The following is a 19,182-nucleotide window of genomic DNA, read 5'->3' on the forward strand; positions in this document are numbered from 1 at the left end:
AATGCTAAGCCCAGCTCACTGCAATGGACTCAACACACTGAATGAAGCCACTCTGCCCAGTTTGGTTCCATGCGTTCATTCATTACAATGAGATTAGTGTAGAGTCTGAGTGTTATTACGAATCCAAGACAAGCTGCACCAACAGGGTCTTGAGGAATAATTTTAAAATGCCTCATATATACTTTGAAGTTGGCTATAGGCAGGATATCTTGTGCTTACAATCTAGAAGAAGCCACTAATTACAAGTGCAGCTGGCCATTTGATCCAAACCTGATGGGGCTCAACTATATGTATTGGGTTGAGAAACAGGCTGTGAAGAAAGCCAATGTTTTTCCAAGATATAAAAGCAAATGACAAGAGCCTTCTACTTTAAGTATTTACAGAGAAAGAAAATGTATAAAAGCTGAAAGTCTTAAAATATAAAAAATGGAAATACATTACAGTCCTATTGATTCAAATGCATCTGGACAAAATTTCACTAAAATATTCAAATATTACTTTTTAGATACTCTGCATCTGGAGTATTTTCTGTATTCATTTCAGTGCCCCTTATTGTTAGTCAAGATATCAAGAACCAGCTCTCAAAACTTGTGCTTAAAAAAAATGAACACAAATGCACCTGAAGATACATTTTCCTCATTGTTTCACACTCTCTACACATAAAACATATTAATTATTAGAAACATTTGGGGTTTTTTCATCCAGCCAGCACTCACATCTTTTTTACAGAATGAAGTATCACTAATATATGGAAGTACAAACATAACAGTCTCTGGTGATACAGATAATGTCTTGTTCATGGCAGCAGTCATTATGTGTCAACATATTGATTAACTGTATATATGTTGAGCCACAACAGGAATTTAGGTTTATATTTCACATTGCCTCAAATACACTCCTCACAATTTAAAAATTCCCCATTATTTATATCTGAGGCACGCTGTTCAAACGTTACAGTAAACAAAAATGGGCATCATTATGAGGCGTCAAATGGGCTTCAGTGAGACGAATTTTCATTTGTATTATTTTGTCCATTAAAAAGTAGATTCAGTTAAATGATAGTTTAACCATACTTTCATTCTTTTTACTTAGAAATCTAAACATAGTTAAGATAATGTAAAGGATGGAAATATATATATAAATGATTTGAGCAACATATTTGCTGATATTATTTTTGGCTCCTGCATGGTTCATATCCAAGTCTTAATTTTGCTTTAAATTATCTATAATATTTAATATTAAATAATACGAAGAGAAGCAAGATCAGTGGTGCTTGAAGAAATCCAAATGCAGCGCAATAGAATCATTGGTCAGCATAAAAAATAACAAATATAATTTGCATAATACAGGTAGAACCTTGAATGGCTCAGTACATTCTTTGTGGGTTCACAGGGAGCCACAGATGATTCCACTGCTTTTAGGATAAAGTGGATTTTTAAAAAAAATTCTGTATGAGAACATAAAATAATTAAGATTTCTAATGCTATGTTATTTGGCATGATAAAATATTAGTGGAATGTTATTCCATATAAAACTTTTCTATCTTTATTTAAAATAGTCAACAATTTATTTTAAATGTTTAGATACTCCCATATTTCCAATTCACAACACTGGATGCTATTCTAGCAATTGCTATGGATGGGTGGAGATAAGGGAAGAGGACAGGGAATGTAACATGAGGTCAAGATCCTCAGAAGAATGCATTGTCTGAACCACCTGCAGAAATAAGTGCAAGGTGCCTTTGAATGGGGCTTCCATTTCTAGGCAGTCTGATCAGCAAGGCAGAGGCTAATCAGACTGGATGCCTACAGGATGAACCCCAAAAGAGTAGATAGCTGGAGAGGCAGATATGTCTATTTTATGGTTGGCTGTGGGATGGTGATGCAAATCAAGGAGGAACCCAGATTATGGCAATTAGAAGATCAGATAATGTTGTATGTGAGAGAAGGGGCATTAGGATATTGGGGATGGGTATATTGTCTGTCCTTTCACATTTGGGGGAGAGAGAGCATTAGGTTTTTAGTTTATTAGGTAGGCCTTCTTCTTGGCCTCGGAGAAAAATCTCTGTTCCCTTTTGCCCTTAAATAGTTTACAACTGCTTGAACTTTTAAGATTTGCTTCTTTCTCCCCACTTTCAGCGGCCGTGTTTCCAAAGAAACCTAAATGGACTGACTGTAAACATTAAGACAGGTGGTCTCATTATAGTGTATTAATGAATCTACTTCTCAACATCTATTTGGTCCCATAAAACTGGATGTTGGTAGATTTGGATTCTAATCCAGACTTTGCAGTTTAACTTCTCTTACATCCCCACATGTTAAAGGAAGTTAAGATTCAACCCGCTATCTGTCTCGCTGAATACATTTTAAACCAGAGGTGTTCAATATAACACGATGATGGAACCACTTGTCCAAAATGCACAACAATCCTTCAAGTCTGGTTCCTTACTCCTTCCACCATAACATCTTGACAAAGCCAATTATGGAAGAATTTTTTTTCATTCGTTAGGCATCCTGTAAAAATGTATTTATAACTAAATTAATAATAGGAACCTCGTATCCATTTAGCTTACCAACACCAACTGTATTAAACTATAGAAATCAAGAGACTTCCCGAATATATCACTCTCCACAATCTTTCTAAATAAATATCGTTATAGTTTCCATAGATTTGACTCTATTTTCTTTCTGCATGTGGCTAAGGAATGGAAGGTGGTGAATAAAAAGAACTTTGTGGAAAAACTGCACAACTTCTTTGCATTTCAATTGCGTATGTGACAAAATTTGATTCTGCGTTTTCATAGAAAGAATTTGAATGGTTAATAGTTATTGATGCTTACTGCTATCACAGACACTCCAGCTGTGGTGTTGTTAGGTTTGGGACCTGTGTTGAAATGTTTCTGCAACTTTCCAGCCACTGAGAGTTGATACTCATTTTCTGGCAGTCCATCATCCTAAATAAAGAAAAACAAAGATAGAAGAGATTATATATCTGTTTGAATAGGTATCGCAATATTCTAAGTATCTAAACATGATATCACCTGGACAGAGGAGCAGCTTGCTGGTAAGATTTTGTGCAAAGTGAAGAATTTAGATTTGAGGTACATTGACATCATCAAGAACCTCCAAATCAGCTAGTGATCTGTTGACTGATGATTACACTCTCCAGTTATTCTGCCCCACAAGAGACCAAACATTGAACATTAGTGTAATGTTTCTACTTATCTCATCTAGCACCTTGTACCCAATTGGACAAAAAGTAGCACCTTTTCTTCCTCATATAGAATGTTTTTTTTCATTTTTCACCCTTGTTTATCTGAAATAGGATTTCTAAATCAATGGTACACAGCATCTTTAAAGCCTCAAGTGGTCCACTTGAATTTCATTCAATCATAATGGGCTCAAAGGCATATCCTACAACAAAAGGGTTTAGATACTTCACAGTACTTCCAAGATCACAATTTTAAGTATTCACTCCCAAATAATTGAAATCATGAATTTATTATTTGACAATATGTAAAACTGATTTCAAGCAAGAGAAGATCATAAGAACATAGGAAATAGGAGCACGAGTAGAAATCCGGCCCATCGAGCCTGCTCTGCCATTCTGATAAAAGGATCATCTCCATCTACCTGCCTTTTCCCCATATCCCTTAATTTCCTTACTATGTAGAAATCTATCTAAACATGCCTTAAATATATTTACTGAGTCACTCCACTGCTTCAATGGGCAGCAAATTCCACCTTCTGGCAGTTTCTCCTCATCTCTGTCCTAAATTAAAATGTTTAATTTAAATGTAAATTTAAAGGCCCTTTTGGCCCATGAGCCCATGGCACCCAATCTCACCCAATTGACCTACAACCCCCAACACATTTTGGAGGGTGGGAGGAAACTGGAGTTCCTAAGGAAAACCCACACAGACATGGATAGAATGTACAAACTCCTTACAGACAACACAGGATTCAAACCCCACTCCTGCTGTAACAGTGTTATGCTAACCACTACACTAACTGTGCCACCCTTTACTACCCTGAATCTTACTGCTATGTCCCCTCATTCTGGTCTCCCCTACCAATGGAAACAACTTACCTACCTCAACCTTATCTATGCTTTCAGAATTTTATGTATCCATAAGATAAGAGATCTTATCAGAATATAACTTTTCAATACAGATATTCTTACATGTTCCTGTGCAATAGCTTAGAAAGATTTGTCAGAACTTTATTTTATGAAATACTTTCACTAATGTTTGTAGTCATGCTAAGACAGTGCAATAAATTGAAGCTTTGTAGCTACAGCAATATTGTAGAATTTGAATTATAACTTTTTATTGCCTTTTCACTGTTCGTAGACATCATTTTTGAAACCACATCTACCATAGATTTGAAGGAAAATTATCAAAACATCCGGCCTGAAATTGCCAACTACCTATTCTTTTCCATTGATGCAGAATGAACTGCTGACTTCCCCCAATGCATTGTGTCATCATATTTATCCATCACAAGAGCTAATCTCAGGAGATCTGTACTTATATCAAAACAGAAACAAAGTATTCTGTTGAAACTATTGCTAAGATATTCTAAAAGCCCACGAGGGGCCAATCAGTGAACAGAACTTACATTCACCCAGGGGTGATCCAGTAACTGTTGTGCAGAATATCTCTGTTCTATATCAACCTGAAGCATCATGGTAATGAGTTCCTGAAAATAAATGCCCAGATAGAATATCATAAATTTTTGCACAATAATTATTTACTGGGATCAACAGGAAAACATTAGTAAGCAATCATTCAAATTGAATACCTGTTATTATTTATAGATATGTGAAATGTAAAAATATTCAACAATACTTTAATCTATTTGTCAATGACATAACTTGTGTTTTACCAGGGTCTCTGTATTTATCATGGAGAAAGCTATGGAGGCTAGGGAATTCAAATACGATATCTTGAAGTGAGTCCAGGTTAAAGAAGAGGAGGTGTTAAGAGATCTTAAAATGCATTATGGTAGCTAAATCCCCAGGTTCAGGTTAAGTGGATCCTAAACTTTATGGGAAGCTGAGGGAAAAATTGCAGGAGTCCTAGCAGAGATATTTGCATCATCGTTGAATGTGGGTGAGGTGCCGGAAGACTGGAGGATGGCTGACATTAGGCCTTGGTTTAAAAAGGGCTGTGGGGATAACATCAGTCATAAGAACATAAGAAATAGGAGCAGGAGTAGGCCATCTGGCCTGTCAAGTCTGCTCCGCCATTCAATAAGATCATGGCTGATCTGATCATTGACTCAACTCCACCTACCTGTCTTTTCCCCTTATCCCTTAATTCCTTTTTTTAATGTAAAATCTGAACCTTAAACATGTTTAATGAATTAGCCTCAACCACTTCCCTGGGCAGGAAATTCGACAGATTCACTAGTCTCTTGGAAAAACAGTTTTTCTTCATCTCATCTTAAACCTACTCCCCTGAATCTTGAGACTGTGTTCCCTAGTTCTGGTCTCACCTACCAGTGAAAACAACTTTTCTGCCTTGATAGATATCTTTTTATAAGATCTCCTCTCACTCTTCTGAATTTGAGTGAGTATAAAGCCAGGCAATTTAGTCTCTACTCATAGGTCAACCCCCTCATCTCCAGGATCAACCTGGTGAACCTCGTCTGGACTGCTTCCAAGGCCGGTATATCCTTTCTCAAGAATGGAGACCAGAACTGAACACAGTGCTCCAGGTGAAACCTCACCAGCACCTTGTATAGTTGCAGCATGACCTCCCTACTCTTGAATTCAATTCCTCTAACAATGAAGGCCTTCTTAATAATCTGTTGTACCTGCAACCCTACTTTTTGTGATTCATGCACGTACTCCCAAGACCTTCTGAATGCAGCATGGTTCAGTTTTTCACCATTTAAATAATAATCTGCTCTTCTATTTTTCCTACCAAAGATGATGATCTCGCATTTACTAACATTGTACTCCATCTGTCAGACCTTTACCCACCCACCTAACTTAACTATATTCTTCTGCAGCCTCTCCACATGCTCTGTACAATTTGCTTTTCCACTCCCTTTATTATCATCCTCAAACTTGCCTCCACTACTCTCTGTCCCCTCTTCCATATCATCAGTGTTAATGGTGAACAGCTGCGGGCCCAGCACTGTCCCCTGCAGCCCCCCACTTACCACTGTCTGCCAATCAGAAAAATACCCATTTATCCCGACTCTCTGCCTTCTGACAGTTAACCAATCCTCACTCCATGTCAATATACTTCCCATGACTCCATTCATCTGTATCTTATTGATAAGTCTCTTGTGCGGCACCTTATCAAACCTTCTACAATGCGTTAATCTTCTCTTAAATTCATATTAAAGGTTTAACTTAATGCCAAATTATATGACAGACTTCAATAAAGGAAAAGCCAATACTAACTTCTCCCACTTCCCTCACTGAATCTACGCATTAGTCACATTTTGATTATTTCAGTCCTATTAATCCTCCCAAACAATAGATTTTATTATTTTTTTAAGATTTTACTATAGAAATATTATTCTGACCACACACAATCTACTGGAGGAACTCAGAGGGTCAAACAGCATCAGTGAGAGAAAAAGAATGGTTAAGGTTTTGAAACTTTGGCTCGAAACATTGACCATTCTTTTTCTTGCACAGATGCCGCTTGATCTGATGAGTTCCTCCAGTAGATGGTCCTGATGTTTTCGGAATCTGAATTGTTCTTAGTTTGAATGGGTTGAACAATGCTGAGCTATACTAAACTCTTGATCTAAACTGCTTTAATATATGCTTCTTGGTTTAAAATTTTAAAAAATTGAACAACTGTTTTCCCTTATAGTATAATTGTTGAATTGGAAGTTTCCAAAAATTAAAAATGACGGAGTTCTGTAAATAATGTTAAGGTTCTGACTCGTGTGCAGTGAAGTATAATACTGAATTCTGTAGAGCATAGGGCAATAGGCCTAACTCCCGGTCTTACGGGTTTCCATGATCAGGAAAACATATCAACCACCATATGCACATACACCGCTTGCATACAAAAATGATTCTCCAATTTACTTTAAAGTAAATGTTCAAAATTAATTTCATTATTTTTATGCTGGTTAAAATATCCATTTGGTTCTACCCATAATTTTTTTGTTTAGTGAATTAAAATCTATTTTCCTGTTTACTAAGGTTTGAAATATGATTCAAAGTGCATTCTTCTCATCCAGTTATATTTGATATAATTACCAATGGCAATATATTACAGTTATTAAGCGCAGACCCATTCTAGTGCAGTCACATCCCATCCTTTATTATATATGAGCATTCTAGAAATCAATATTAAATTGATTCAGGCCAAAGGGAAACCTTGGTTTGGTATCTAGGTAAATGAGCTCAATTAAATTAATGATTGATTTATGATCTCATCAGTGTCATTTCTGTTACAGGAACAATAATCATTCTTGAAAACATCGAAAGAGCCATCCCACGTTCTCTCCTTCTTACTGCACTTACTGATGTTTATATTGAAGTCTTCCATCATTTATTAATGCTGTGCCAAACAATATTAAAATCCCAGGTCAAGATCATTATGCAGTATCTGATTGTCAAAAGCAACCAATTTCTGATCATGACAGAGGAAGTTCGTGCAAGGTGAGGTCTGTGCTGTGGAATACAATTTGTGAAATGACTAGCAGGCATCATTGCAGTCTGGTAATGTATCCAACATCAAGGTAACTGAGGTGTAACCATAGAGAAGTAGCAATGGCTCCATGGACCACAAATTAGCTGTGCATTCCAACAAAGATTATAATTGTTCTCTCACACCAACTATGTCTCACTATCTAAGACCTCTCAGTCCAGAGCTGCAGAAATGGTCCTCCAATCAACCTGCAGTTCATCAGGCGTCTGTCAGCCATGTTGCATCAGCTGGAGTGGAATATAGGGCAGATAATGATATTGGACAGATATAAGTATGAATAAAAATGGCATGAATTTGGATCCACACTTTTTGTAATGACTTTAGTTATTTGCATTGTGACTGGCACCCAAAAAAAGGGCTTAGTCCCCTAACCTATTCCCTATACAAGATTACATAGACAAGTTTGGCTCCAACTGAATCGATAAATTCACTGATGACACCACCACTGTTGGCCACGTAATTGGAAAAAAATGAGTCACAATACAGGATGGAGCTCACGAACCTGGATGGGTGATGACAAAACAACTATTTTGCTATCAATATCACCAACACCAAGAAGCAAGGTACAATAACCTTGCGCTCAATGTTAGCAAGACTAAGGAACTGATTGAGGACTTCAGGAGGGGAAATTCAGGAGAACACAAACCAGTCCTCAGCAAGGGATCAGCAGTGGAAAGGGCTAAAAACATACAATTCATCCTGGGGACTCCATGTCAATGCAATCACGATGAAGGCTTGCCGGCGGCTCCATGAGGAGTTGGAGGAGATTTTGGTATGTTACCAAAGACTCTTGCAAATTGCTACAGATGTACCTTAGAGACATTCTGACTCGTTGCATCACTGTCTGTAATAGAGTGGCAATGAACAGGACAGGAAAAGACTACAGAGAGCTGTGAACTCAGCCATTCCCATCATGGGCACCAGTCTTCATTCCATCAGTGTCTCAAGAAACCAGCCTCACCATGCCCTCTTCACACTGCTATCATCAGGAAGGTATAGGAGATTGTAGATAAACACCCAACAATACAAAAACAGATTCTTCCCCTCTGCCATCAGATTTTTGAATGGACAATGAACAACAGACACTTTCTTTTCTTTTTGCACTAGTTTATTTATTTAAAAAAAATAATTTATAGCATAATTTGCACCTGTGACGCTGCCCCAAAACATCAAATTTCAAGACAATAAACTCTTATTCTGATTCTGAGTTTATTGAGGATTTTCGGAAGGGGAACCCGATGGACCACACATCTGTCCTCATTGATGGGAAGGCAGTGGAGAGGGTTAGTGCCTTCAAGTTCCTGGGAATTAAATAAGACATTTGGAGCCAGCACATCAAGGCATCTGTGAGGAATACACACCAATGCCACTCCTTTCTAAAAAGTATGACAAGATTGCATGACATCGAAATTGCTGTCAAACTTACAGGTGCACTATGGAATGTAAACTAATAGGTTACACCACAGCCTGGGTTGGTAATTCAAGTGCCCAGCAATGCAGAAGGCTGCAGAAAGTGGCAAACATGGCCAGGTCTATCATGGACTCTGACCTCCCATCCATTGCACACACCCATGCCAGGCACTGCCTCAAGAAGGCAGCCAACATCATAAAAGACCCTCATCACCTCTTCTCATTACAACCTTCAGGAAGAAAGTACAGAAGCCTAACGTTCAGTACCTCCAAGTTCAAGAACAGTATTTTTTTGTCCCACTAACCATTGGACTCTTGATGTTCTCCTTAAAACCCTAATCATAAAATACTCTGGGACCTGTTTGCACAGTTGTATTACTTCATTTACTGAATTTTCTGCACTAACTGTAACTGAATATTTATTATCAATCTTTGTTATGGTACATTATCATAGTCTGCTCCAACAGGAAAAAAGGACTGTCTACATTACGGCAAGTTACTTTTTTTTGCATTTGAATTATTGTAATTTTTTTTGTATTTATTGCCTCTTTTTAATTCAATTAAGTGTAGTTGTTTGTTTAACTGTTTTTGAAGCTATCATTTTTAAAAAAAAAACAAATTATCTGTTCAGCTGCAGCAAGTAAGCTGGTGCATTTGTACATTGTACAATGTATATGATAATAAATATAATCATTATCATTGCCATCAAGCTGAAATGTGTACTTCACTGCACCGACCAACTTTTAATTGCATTTAATTTTGTTTGAGACACAACCCTTCCCTAAAAGCAGCACAAAGGATAGGTGACAGGGATGATCCTTTCTGTAAAAGTACCGGCTATGAAGAAAAATGAGAAAAAGATTTTCCCCAGCCTTGACTGATGTGAACAACTTATGCAGGATACAAAGTGGAACAGAAAAAGATAAAGGAGATCAATTTCACAAATTAAATCATGGATGCTTCAGAAAACAATGGTGGACGATGGTTAAAAAGTACATGGCATGATTGATGTTAGGAAGCAAATATTCATTATTGAATTCGACAGCATGATTTTAAAGGTAAAATGGAAACAGATAATATGACAAAACTCATGTATTTATTGTCTCTTTTGTGACTATTTTCCTTTATAATCACTTGGAGGATATTAGAATGGTGTTGAATTTGACTTGTTCATACAAATCCATACTAAAGTTGAGTTGAGTTATCCAAAGTTTATTAAACATTGTTAATGCTATTATCAGTTGCTATACATTGTTACAAGCCATTAAACATTGTTAGACAGTGCTAAAACTTTGGTTGACAGTCAATAAATTTGTCAGAACATTCTAATTCCTTACCATTTTGTAGAACTAAAGAAACTAAACTAACATGTGTAACCTCAACAAGCCGTAAGACCTTGGCTTGAAGGCGTTGCTAGGAGACACTCAAAAGAACATGTCAACAATCACTACTCACAGACTGCTTGCAACTTGTAATTCATTTTAACCCGCTTAGTCTCTTTTAATTTAATTTTTTTACTATAACAGTTATTCATTACAAATACCTGTTTGGCTTCAGCAAGTAAGGATTTCAGAGCACAAGTGCATTGCTCAATGTGTATGACATTAAACTCATTATCATCTATGTCTGTACAAGGGCAATTTAATGTAGATTATTGTAGTAATTTTACAACTGTACTATTTGGCTGTGTAGTTTAGTGTATATGTATATTGTATGACAATAAACTCAGCATCATTTTATTTCTTTTGCCTTCTAATCCTCAAAAAATTGATTATAGCCACTCAGCATACTGCAGATCATCAAGAGTCCTACCAGCCACTTTAGTGACTAATACTAAGCTCCTCCAGAGCAGTTTCGGCAGCGCATTCAGCTCATTCCAGAGAGCAGCATTATTTTTATTGTACACATTCTGCAATCTGATGTGTGTGGGTGGTGCATTGGAATCATTAGACAGAACATAAGCACAAAGTATTTATCACCAGTAACCATCCTTGGTTTTTTTCCCAAAGCTGAGTCAGCAGAATGATGGATACTAGACTGTTGTCACAAACTTGCCAGCAGGATGACTGGCAATTATGCCAGACCATTCAATATTAAGGGAAGGTAGAATCACTTTCAGTCCTGGCACAGGCAGAACTGACACGTGGTATATGCAACACGGAGGGTCACAGGAATCCTACATCATAGGGTATTCCTGCTCTCTCCACTTCTTGCTCTGTGCAAAGAATGACCAACAATGGTTGCTATCCTTAGCACAGAGAGCGATCTCCCTTATATAATAGTGAATAGCAAATTTTGCAAGTTTACAACGATCTCCAACTCCAGCCTGAAAGGTGTCAGACATGAAAGTTCTTTGCTACTGTCATCCTGACAGCCACTTGATCCTTGTTTCACTTTGTGGTTGTCGCTGTGGCTACAGCCACGGGAGGCAGCAAAAACATTCCCTGTTTACAAGTGCAACTAGTTTGTGCCGAAGCCTTGAAGCTAAAGATCAATGACTCCTGCCAAATCCTTCTGTCAATTCCTGCAACGTGACAAACAGGAATCACTAAACACCTGGAGAATCACACTGTTAGTCAGTGAAATCAATTAGCATCCAATCTTTTACCATTTGATTGACATAAATTGCACAGTATTGATGAGCATACATTCAGTCAATCAAGGCAGGAGAGTAGATAAGTTTGGGATATTAAAAGGCCAGTGATGCCATTTGATCAGAATATGATGTGTCTGCTCTGTAGATGCCCACTTGACATTGTCATAAATGGGATGCATTTATGTTAGTCTCAAAATTGTGTGTGATTGCCACAAATGCTATTTTGAAGCATTTGTACTAAACACCAAAAGCAAAAGACCTACTGTGCTCAATTTTTGCCAACACATTCTCTCTAATATTCCTTGAAGTTGTTTGATCATCTTCAACATCACCTTAATATTGGAACCTATTTAAATTTACCCTGACCTGATATAACCTCACACTTCCAAGCAGAAGTATAGGTATATTTTCTCCTAAAGCTGAAATAGTTTTAGGTGAATTTATGAATTTTTCAGGTCAAATTAAAACATAGCTTCACTCTGGGATGAAATATTACATCTAGTTCATAACTGAGCATTATGCCACACCGTACTCAAACTGATCTTACGCTGTTTAACATCACTATGTTTAACATCCTCAATACCCCCTTCACATTCTTTCATGCCTCTAACTACAAAGTACCTGCACAGCAATAAAGACCAATCATCTACTTTGTGAAGAAGTAAGACATTTCATTTACATAGAGTTTTTGTTAATATTTTAAAAAACTCACTTTTGCAGAATCTGAAATATTGTCCCAGTATGGTGATGGAAATTCCTGGTGTCCCATCAGTATCTGGTCAAACAGGACATCTTGGTCATTGCTGTGCCTGTAAATGACATCATCTTTTGCGTGATACTTTTTAAAAGATTGTTTTGTGAAGATTTTAACATAGCATGGCAAATATAAGTTGAAGATATAAAAATACTTAATCTGATACATTTAGTAAACTAGTGACCACAACTAAAACTCAATGCTTTTGAAATATATCTCTAAATATAAAATTTTAAAGTACAGATGAATAGAAAATACAGTGGAAATTCCTGAATTGGTGCTATTAAAATCATATCCCTGCCATTTTATTCAGGCACCTGTCTATTTTGTGCTCGTACCTTAACAAAGGACTCAGGCCCGAAATACTGGTGCAAATATCTTTGCTACAAAAGGAACACTGCATGACTTGCTGAGTTTCTTCAGCATTCTTGTGTATTGTGCAAATTTAGCCTCCACTTCTCTTTTAGTTAGAAGAAACTTAGTGAGTCCATTGTTATGGGAACTATGTAGGTTAGGTAACGCTGAAGGTGAGGTAGAGAATTTTGAAATCTGTTCTGAGAGACTGGAGGATTTTGTCAATAGAGGTGATGGTGGGTGAGGGTTTGAACATGGAAATTATCTTGAATAGAGAGGAGAGTCTAAAACGTTCTCCAATTCCCCTTGAAAGCAAAAAAAAATTCCAATAAAAAGAGTTTGAAGGAAGTTGAAAGGAGAAGAAAATTGCAAGTTGACTTTAACAGTAGTGGGGAAAAGTTTGGGGTTGTAGTTTTATCATTGACATGACTTTGTATTCAGAACAGACCTTCTAATAATACAATTAATTAACATCTGATCTTAAATAGAAATATACTTAAGTTTGGAACCATGGCAGAAAGGTTTTAGATAATTTATCCAAACAGGAAACATCTGAACCCAAGAAAGCATCATTTTGAAAGCTGTTAACAAATTTTGTTGATGTTCTGACACTTCTGTTAGGAATAAATTCTGAATCAGTTGAATTTTACTGATGATCCAAAAGTTGTATCTTTTCATGATAAGATGAAGTAATCGTGTTTGAATTTTGACATTTAGCTTTGAAATTTTAACTTTGATCTCTGTGCTGAGCTGCTTCTGGCCTCTCAGTGCAGTCATAAAACAAGGCTTAAAGCTATTCAATGAAATGCTTAATTCGTGAACCTTCCCGCTATCAGAAAGTATGAGTTTATACTAAAGAAAATATAATTTTCAACAATTCCTTTGTTTAAAACCTATTTCACACAATAACCAAGAGATTGATATCAAGCATTATTAAATATTAAGGGGAAACGTTTTCACTGAATCAATTTATCCAGAACCCATAGGGGAAAATGTATTACTTTAAGATCAATGCACATGATACAATAATTATGCAGATTAGAAAGTGAATGGGTTCAATCCCTGATTTATGGTTGCTCAAATCCCAGTCCATGTGGATGACGCTCCAAAGACAACAATTATTACTCCTTTTGGACTGTTTGAATTCCTTCGGATGACATTTGGGTTGAAGAACACCGCTCAAACCTTCCAGTGACTTATGGACGCTTTGGGGAGGATTTAGAAATCGCTTACATCTACTTAGATGACATCCTTATCGCCAGTCAGAATGAGCAAGATCACCACCTGCACTTACGTCACCTGTTCCAACAGCTGGATGAATTCAGACTTTCCATCAACCCTACCAAATGACAATTTAGCAAGTCAACTATCGATTTCCTGGGGCACAGGATCATGGCCGAAGGTGTCTTTCCCTTATCAACCAAAGTGGACACAGTCCGTGCCTTTCTGACACCTACCACTGTTAAGGGACTGCAGAGGTTCTTGGACATGGTGAACTTCTATCACCGCTTCATTCCATCAATAGCTGACATTCTTCAACCAGAATTTCAGCTTCTCACCATGAAGTGCAAGGAAGTTACTTGGACCACAGAGGCAGAGCTTGCGTTCACAACTGCCAAAGACGCTTTGGTCAATGCAGCAATGCTCGCACATCCTAATCCTAGCGCTGCCCTGGCATTCACCACTGATGCTTCAGATACGGCGGTGGGCGCAGTTCTCAAACAGTCTGTCAATGGCCATTGCTAACCCATGGCTTTCTTTAGCCACCACCTGTGGTGAAATACAGCTCATTTAATTGAGAGCTGTTGGTGTGGTACCTGGACACACAACACATCCAATGTGTTTTGGAGGGTCACCATTTCACCGCTTTTACGGACCATACAAGCTGTTCACTTTTTCCTTCAGCAAAATACCGGACCCATGGTCAGCCAGGCAGCAACCCTACTTGTCGTACATTTCTGAATTTGCAACGGATGTGCGTATTGTCTCAGGGTAAAACAATCATATCCAGAGCAGCATCGATGTCTCTGACTTGGCGAGTGCACAGGCCATGGATCCCGATGTTCAGGCATACAGAACTGCCATTATGAGCCTGGACATATAACAGATGGCACCACGCCTAAGCGGCCCAACTCTGCTTTGTGACACATCTTTGGGCTACCCTAGACCGGTGGTTCTGGCGTCTTGGAGGTGACGTCTTTTTGAACAAGTTCACAACTTGTCTCATCCCTCCATCAGAGCAACTGTCAAGCTCATGGCAACTAAATACATTTGGCATGGACTTAAGAAAGACATTGTGCAGTGGGCCCAGACATGCACCCACTGCCAAAATTCCATAATTCAGCGGCACACTAAGGCACCTCTCCAGCCTTTCCCAGCGGTATTCCAGCATTTTGAGCATGTGCATATAGACCACTGCCAGTATCTCAGAACATGAAATACATCCTGACTGTTGTAGACCAATTCATACGATGGCCAGAGGCCATCCCATTGCCTTCCAGTTACAATGAGACATGTGCCAGAGCATTCATTGCCAATTGTATCTTGAGATTCAGAGTTTCCACACACATCACTTCCGACCGCGGAGCACAATTCACCTCTGCATAATGGATTGCCCTTGCATGGTTCTGAAACACACAACTGCATCACACTACCCACAGTCCTACGGTCTTGTGGAACGTTTCCACCGACAACTCAACTCTGCACTCAAAACCTGACTCACTGGGCCCAATTTGATTGATGAGTTGCCATGGGTTTTGCTGGGAGTGCGCAGCACCCCAAAGGAAGACATGCCAGTATGATCCGTGGAGGTGGTTTATGGTTCACTTCTCATCCAACTCCTGTTTCTCTGACCTGAATGTGCTTCAGCAACTTCGATGCAGCGTTGCACTTAGGAAACCTATTCCAAACAACTGGCATGGTACCCCCAATCAGCATGTGCCTCCTCCTCTCCTCGACACTGACTTTGTGATTGTATGCAGACAAGGCCCCAGGAGCACCGTTGCAACAGCCGTATGATGGCCCTTTCCACGTGGTTAAGCGGGACTGGGTTGTGTATACTTTGGACACTGGGGGGCATTCACAATTGTTTAGTGTGGACAGACTTAAGCCTGCACATGTGGATCCTTCTTCACCTATTCACTGCCCCAAGCCCAAGCAACAAGGGTGTCCACCCAAGGCATGTGCAGCCAGTTCATTAGTTTTGGGCAACAATTCTGGAGGGGGGGGTATAGTGTAGCAGCCATGTAGCGGGCTGAGTGGGCGCATAGTGCGATATTTTGAACCAGCGGACACATGGAGCCACAGGCCAGGTCACTGTGTACTCACATGGGCAATGGACCGCATACGTGCAGTGCTACATGCTGAGTAGTGGCACACTGGACTGCCTCTTTCTAGAGGGCGCGGGGCTCCCACCATATTTACTTTAAACACGCCAGCCCTGCAGATTGGTGGTGAGTACATGGTGATGTCAACCCCCCACCCCCCTACCGTCCCATGGAGCCCAGACTGGGAGGAATACAAAAGGAGGAGGCAAACTCAAATAAACAGTCTTTTGCTGACCTACCCTGTGTATGCGCATTCGTTTATTAGCTCTACTGGAGTAGTTGCTACAATGTAATATATAAAATTGCCTTCAGTCTGCTATAAAACAGACAAAGATTCACCATTAGCATTGACCAGTACCTCTAACATTCAGAGAAAGAGAAGCAAAAGAGAGTCCCCTCAGGGTCACTGAGTGTCCATGGATTTACTTCCAGTGCTCCTGTGACCTCTGCACCTGCACAAGACCAGTTCAGTTTTAACCATTGGGAACCCAAGCCCAGATCTAAGCCAACATAATGAGGAAGCCTTCAGCGGCGAGGGCCATTCTGGAGACTTTCGAATCCCAGTTCTGATACCTGGTTCTCACCAGCCAGTTTCTAGCAGCCTGCTGCCTGTGTGAGAACTTCAACCGCAAGCCATCAACAGCTCACCGCCTATGTGTGTCCTTCAACCGTAGGGCCTCTTGCTGGTCCACCACCATGATCACCATCCTTAGGGTCATCTCCTCTACTTCTCCTTCTCAGAGTGGGTTGCTCTCCCTGCTACTGGTGACCTATGCCAGTCTGCTGCTCCCCCAAAGTCTGTAACCTTTGTGCCGGCTGCCCAACACAGATGCTGCCATTTTGGGCCGAGACCCCACGGTTGCAGGATTTTAAATAAAATATCCTCGGGTCCTTTAACAGACCGTTTAAAGCTTATACCGAGCAATCAGCAATAGGACACGGCAGTAGTTCTGGGCAGAAGGACCCTTCAAGAGAAACACGGTGTCTCTGCTCTCTGTTCGGCCCAGGTCTGCACAAGCGGCATTGCTGCCACTACAGCAGCTCTAGTAATGCTGTCCCTTTTTTTTGATACTGTTACCAATTCATGATCAGAATAATACATTGCAATTCCACACTAACATGTTTTAAAAATACTATATCAAAATTAAATTAAACTAAATTCAATCTTTTTACTCTCAAAAGTGCTATATTTTATTTTCTTCATGCTAAAATATCCAGTAGGCTTCAACATTTAGTAATTAGTCACAAAAGTACTCTTGCATAAAATCTTGCAGAACATTGTAAATACTGCACCATTATAACATATTCCACCTCACGAAACCAAAACTATACAGAAACAAGCTGTGTTCTCAGGTTCTTATACTAATTGAACAGAGCAATTATAAAATTATAGGATCATTTAATGTTAGAGTGCAAAAGGCCATTCAGACAATGACAGAAAATACACTACTGCATAAATTTCCTCAAGTTAAAGTAGATGAACAACTTGAGGTCTTACATGGTATAAAACCATACGAAGACTTAACTGAAAACTGCCATTAAATACATCAAAATATTTTGGAAGGTGACATTCCTCTTCAAGGGTGTCCTGCTGTTTTGGTTTTACAATGCTCTGTCCATTGCCATGAGCTAAGATGGTGGATAGAGTTAAGTTCCTACATCAATCCCTAACTTAGAAATCAGCTGCTAAAACATATATTTGCAGTGGCACAAACTCCCTTTGTTGATTATCCATCCTTTCCTAAAAGCAGGATTTCCATTTTGTCTGTACTGTTTGAGCATTTGCTCAATATTTTATTCTTGCTTGGATCCTGCTCTACGCTTAAGATATAGTAGAGCTGCAAAACTCAAGTCTCTGTTACCCCTATGTAAAAAATGAGCCAAGTAACTTGAAAATAGTTTGAAGTGCCCACTCACTGTGAACTAGAATTTTTAACATGCAACCAATGTCATGAAGCATTTTCAGGTTCTATATGTCAGTCAAAACATAAGCATTGTAAAATAATTTATTGGATCTAAATTATGTTCACATTGTAGAAATAAAAAATTGATGAATTGGGGGTGGCACAGTTGGCATAGTGGATAGAACAACACCTGTACAGCACCAGAAATCTGGACCTGGGTTCAAATTCCACGCTGTCTGTAAGGAGTTTGTACGTTCTTCCCGTGTCGATGTGAGTTTTCCCCAGGGGGGGCTCCAATTTCTAAATTTAAATTTAGACGTACAGCATGGTAAATTACCATTTTGGCTCTCAAGTCTGTGCCGCCTAATTTACACCCAATTAACCTACACTCCCAGTATGTTTCAAACGGAGGGAGGAAACTGGAGTCCCGGGGGAAAACCCATGTAGACCCAAAGAGAACATACAGACTCCTTTCAGACAGTATGCAATTCAAAGCCTAGTCCTGATTGCTGGTGCTGGGGGGGGTGCAGATTGCACCGGGTGACACCATCAGTGGGGCTGGTACCAAAATGACTGTCTGTAAAAATTTTTGTGCATTGTTTCAACAGAATTTTTAATAAAAATATCCCTGTAGTTAGTTATAACCACAAAAACATTTTTTATAAGCCCAGCTTATATGAATCAATATGCCTACAAAGCTAAACCTCTATGCTAATTTACTTTTTGAACCTTCTAATGTTCTCTGGTCAGAGCTGTCATTGTTACCCAGTTATAATGATGCTTCGAATCATGTGGTTTAATCTCCATGCGCTATAAGAATGATCTGTTGTTTTCATTGCTGTTGATGTTCTTATAGTTACTGGTTTCGACAAATTTTCTGATGTTTTAGCTGTGGTAATTAATATTTGTGAACCTATATCAATAGCGTTTTTGAGAATGAAGTAGTATAATATTGTAATTTAAAGGTGTAATTCTAATTTTGCTAGTTGTTTATCTCACTACCATTGCCATTACATTCAGTGATATACGGGAATTATGATTTACAAGTGACATTGGTTCCAAAAAGAATGACTAAGAATTTTTGGTCTGGTCCACGGTGGGGGTGACACCATGAATTGCCGCACTGGGTGACACCAGCCCAAGTGACGCCA

The 19,182-nt window shown here is 38.9% G+C and overlaps 1 protein-coding gene across 1 annotated transcript in view; it reads right to left on the reverse strand.

Annotated features, from left to right (window-relative positions):
* Positions 1-19,182, reverse strand: part of dclk1a (doublecortin-like kinase 1a) — a 266,264-nt gene that overhangs the window by 38,312 nt on the left and 208,770 nt on the right. The window contains exons 13-15 of the mRNA XM_069891679.1: positions 12,406-12,502; positions 4,620-4,700; positions 2,840-2,953 (exon numbers count right to left, since the gene is read on the reverse strand). Of these exons, the coding sequence (XP_069747780.1) occupies positions 2,840-2,953; positions 4,620-4,700; positions 12,406-12,502 (292 nt within the window). The remainder of the gene's footprint in view (positions 1-2,839; positions 2,954-4,619; positions 4,701-12,405; positions 12,503-19,182) is intronic.

Source organism: Narcine bancroftii, chromosome 7, assembly GCF_036971445.1.
Source record: "Narcine bancroftii isolate sNarBan1 chromosome 7, sNarBan1.hap1, whole genome shotgun sequence".
In the NCBI taxonomy this organism is placed as follows: domain Eukaryota; kingdom Metazoa; phylum Chordata; class Chondrichthyes; order Torpediniformes; family Narcinidae; genus Narcine; species Narcine bancroftii.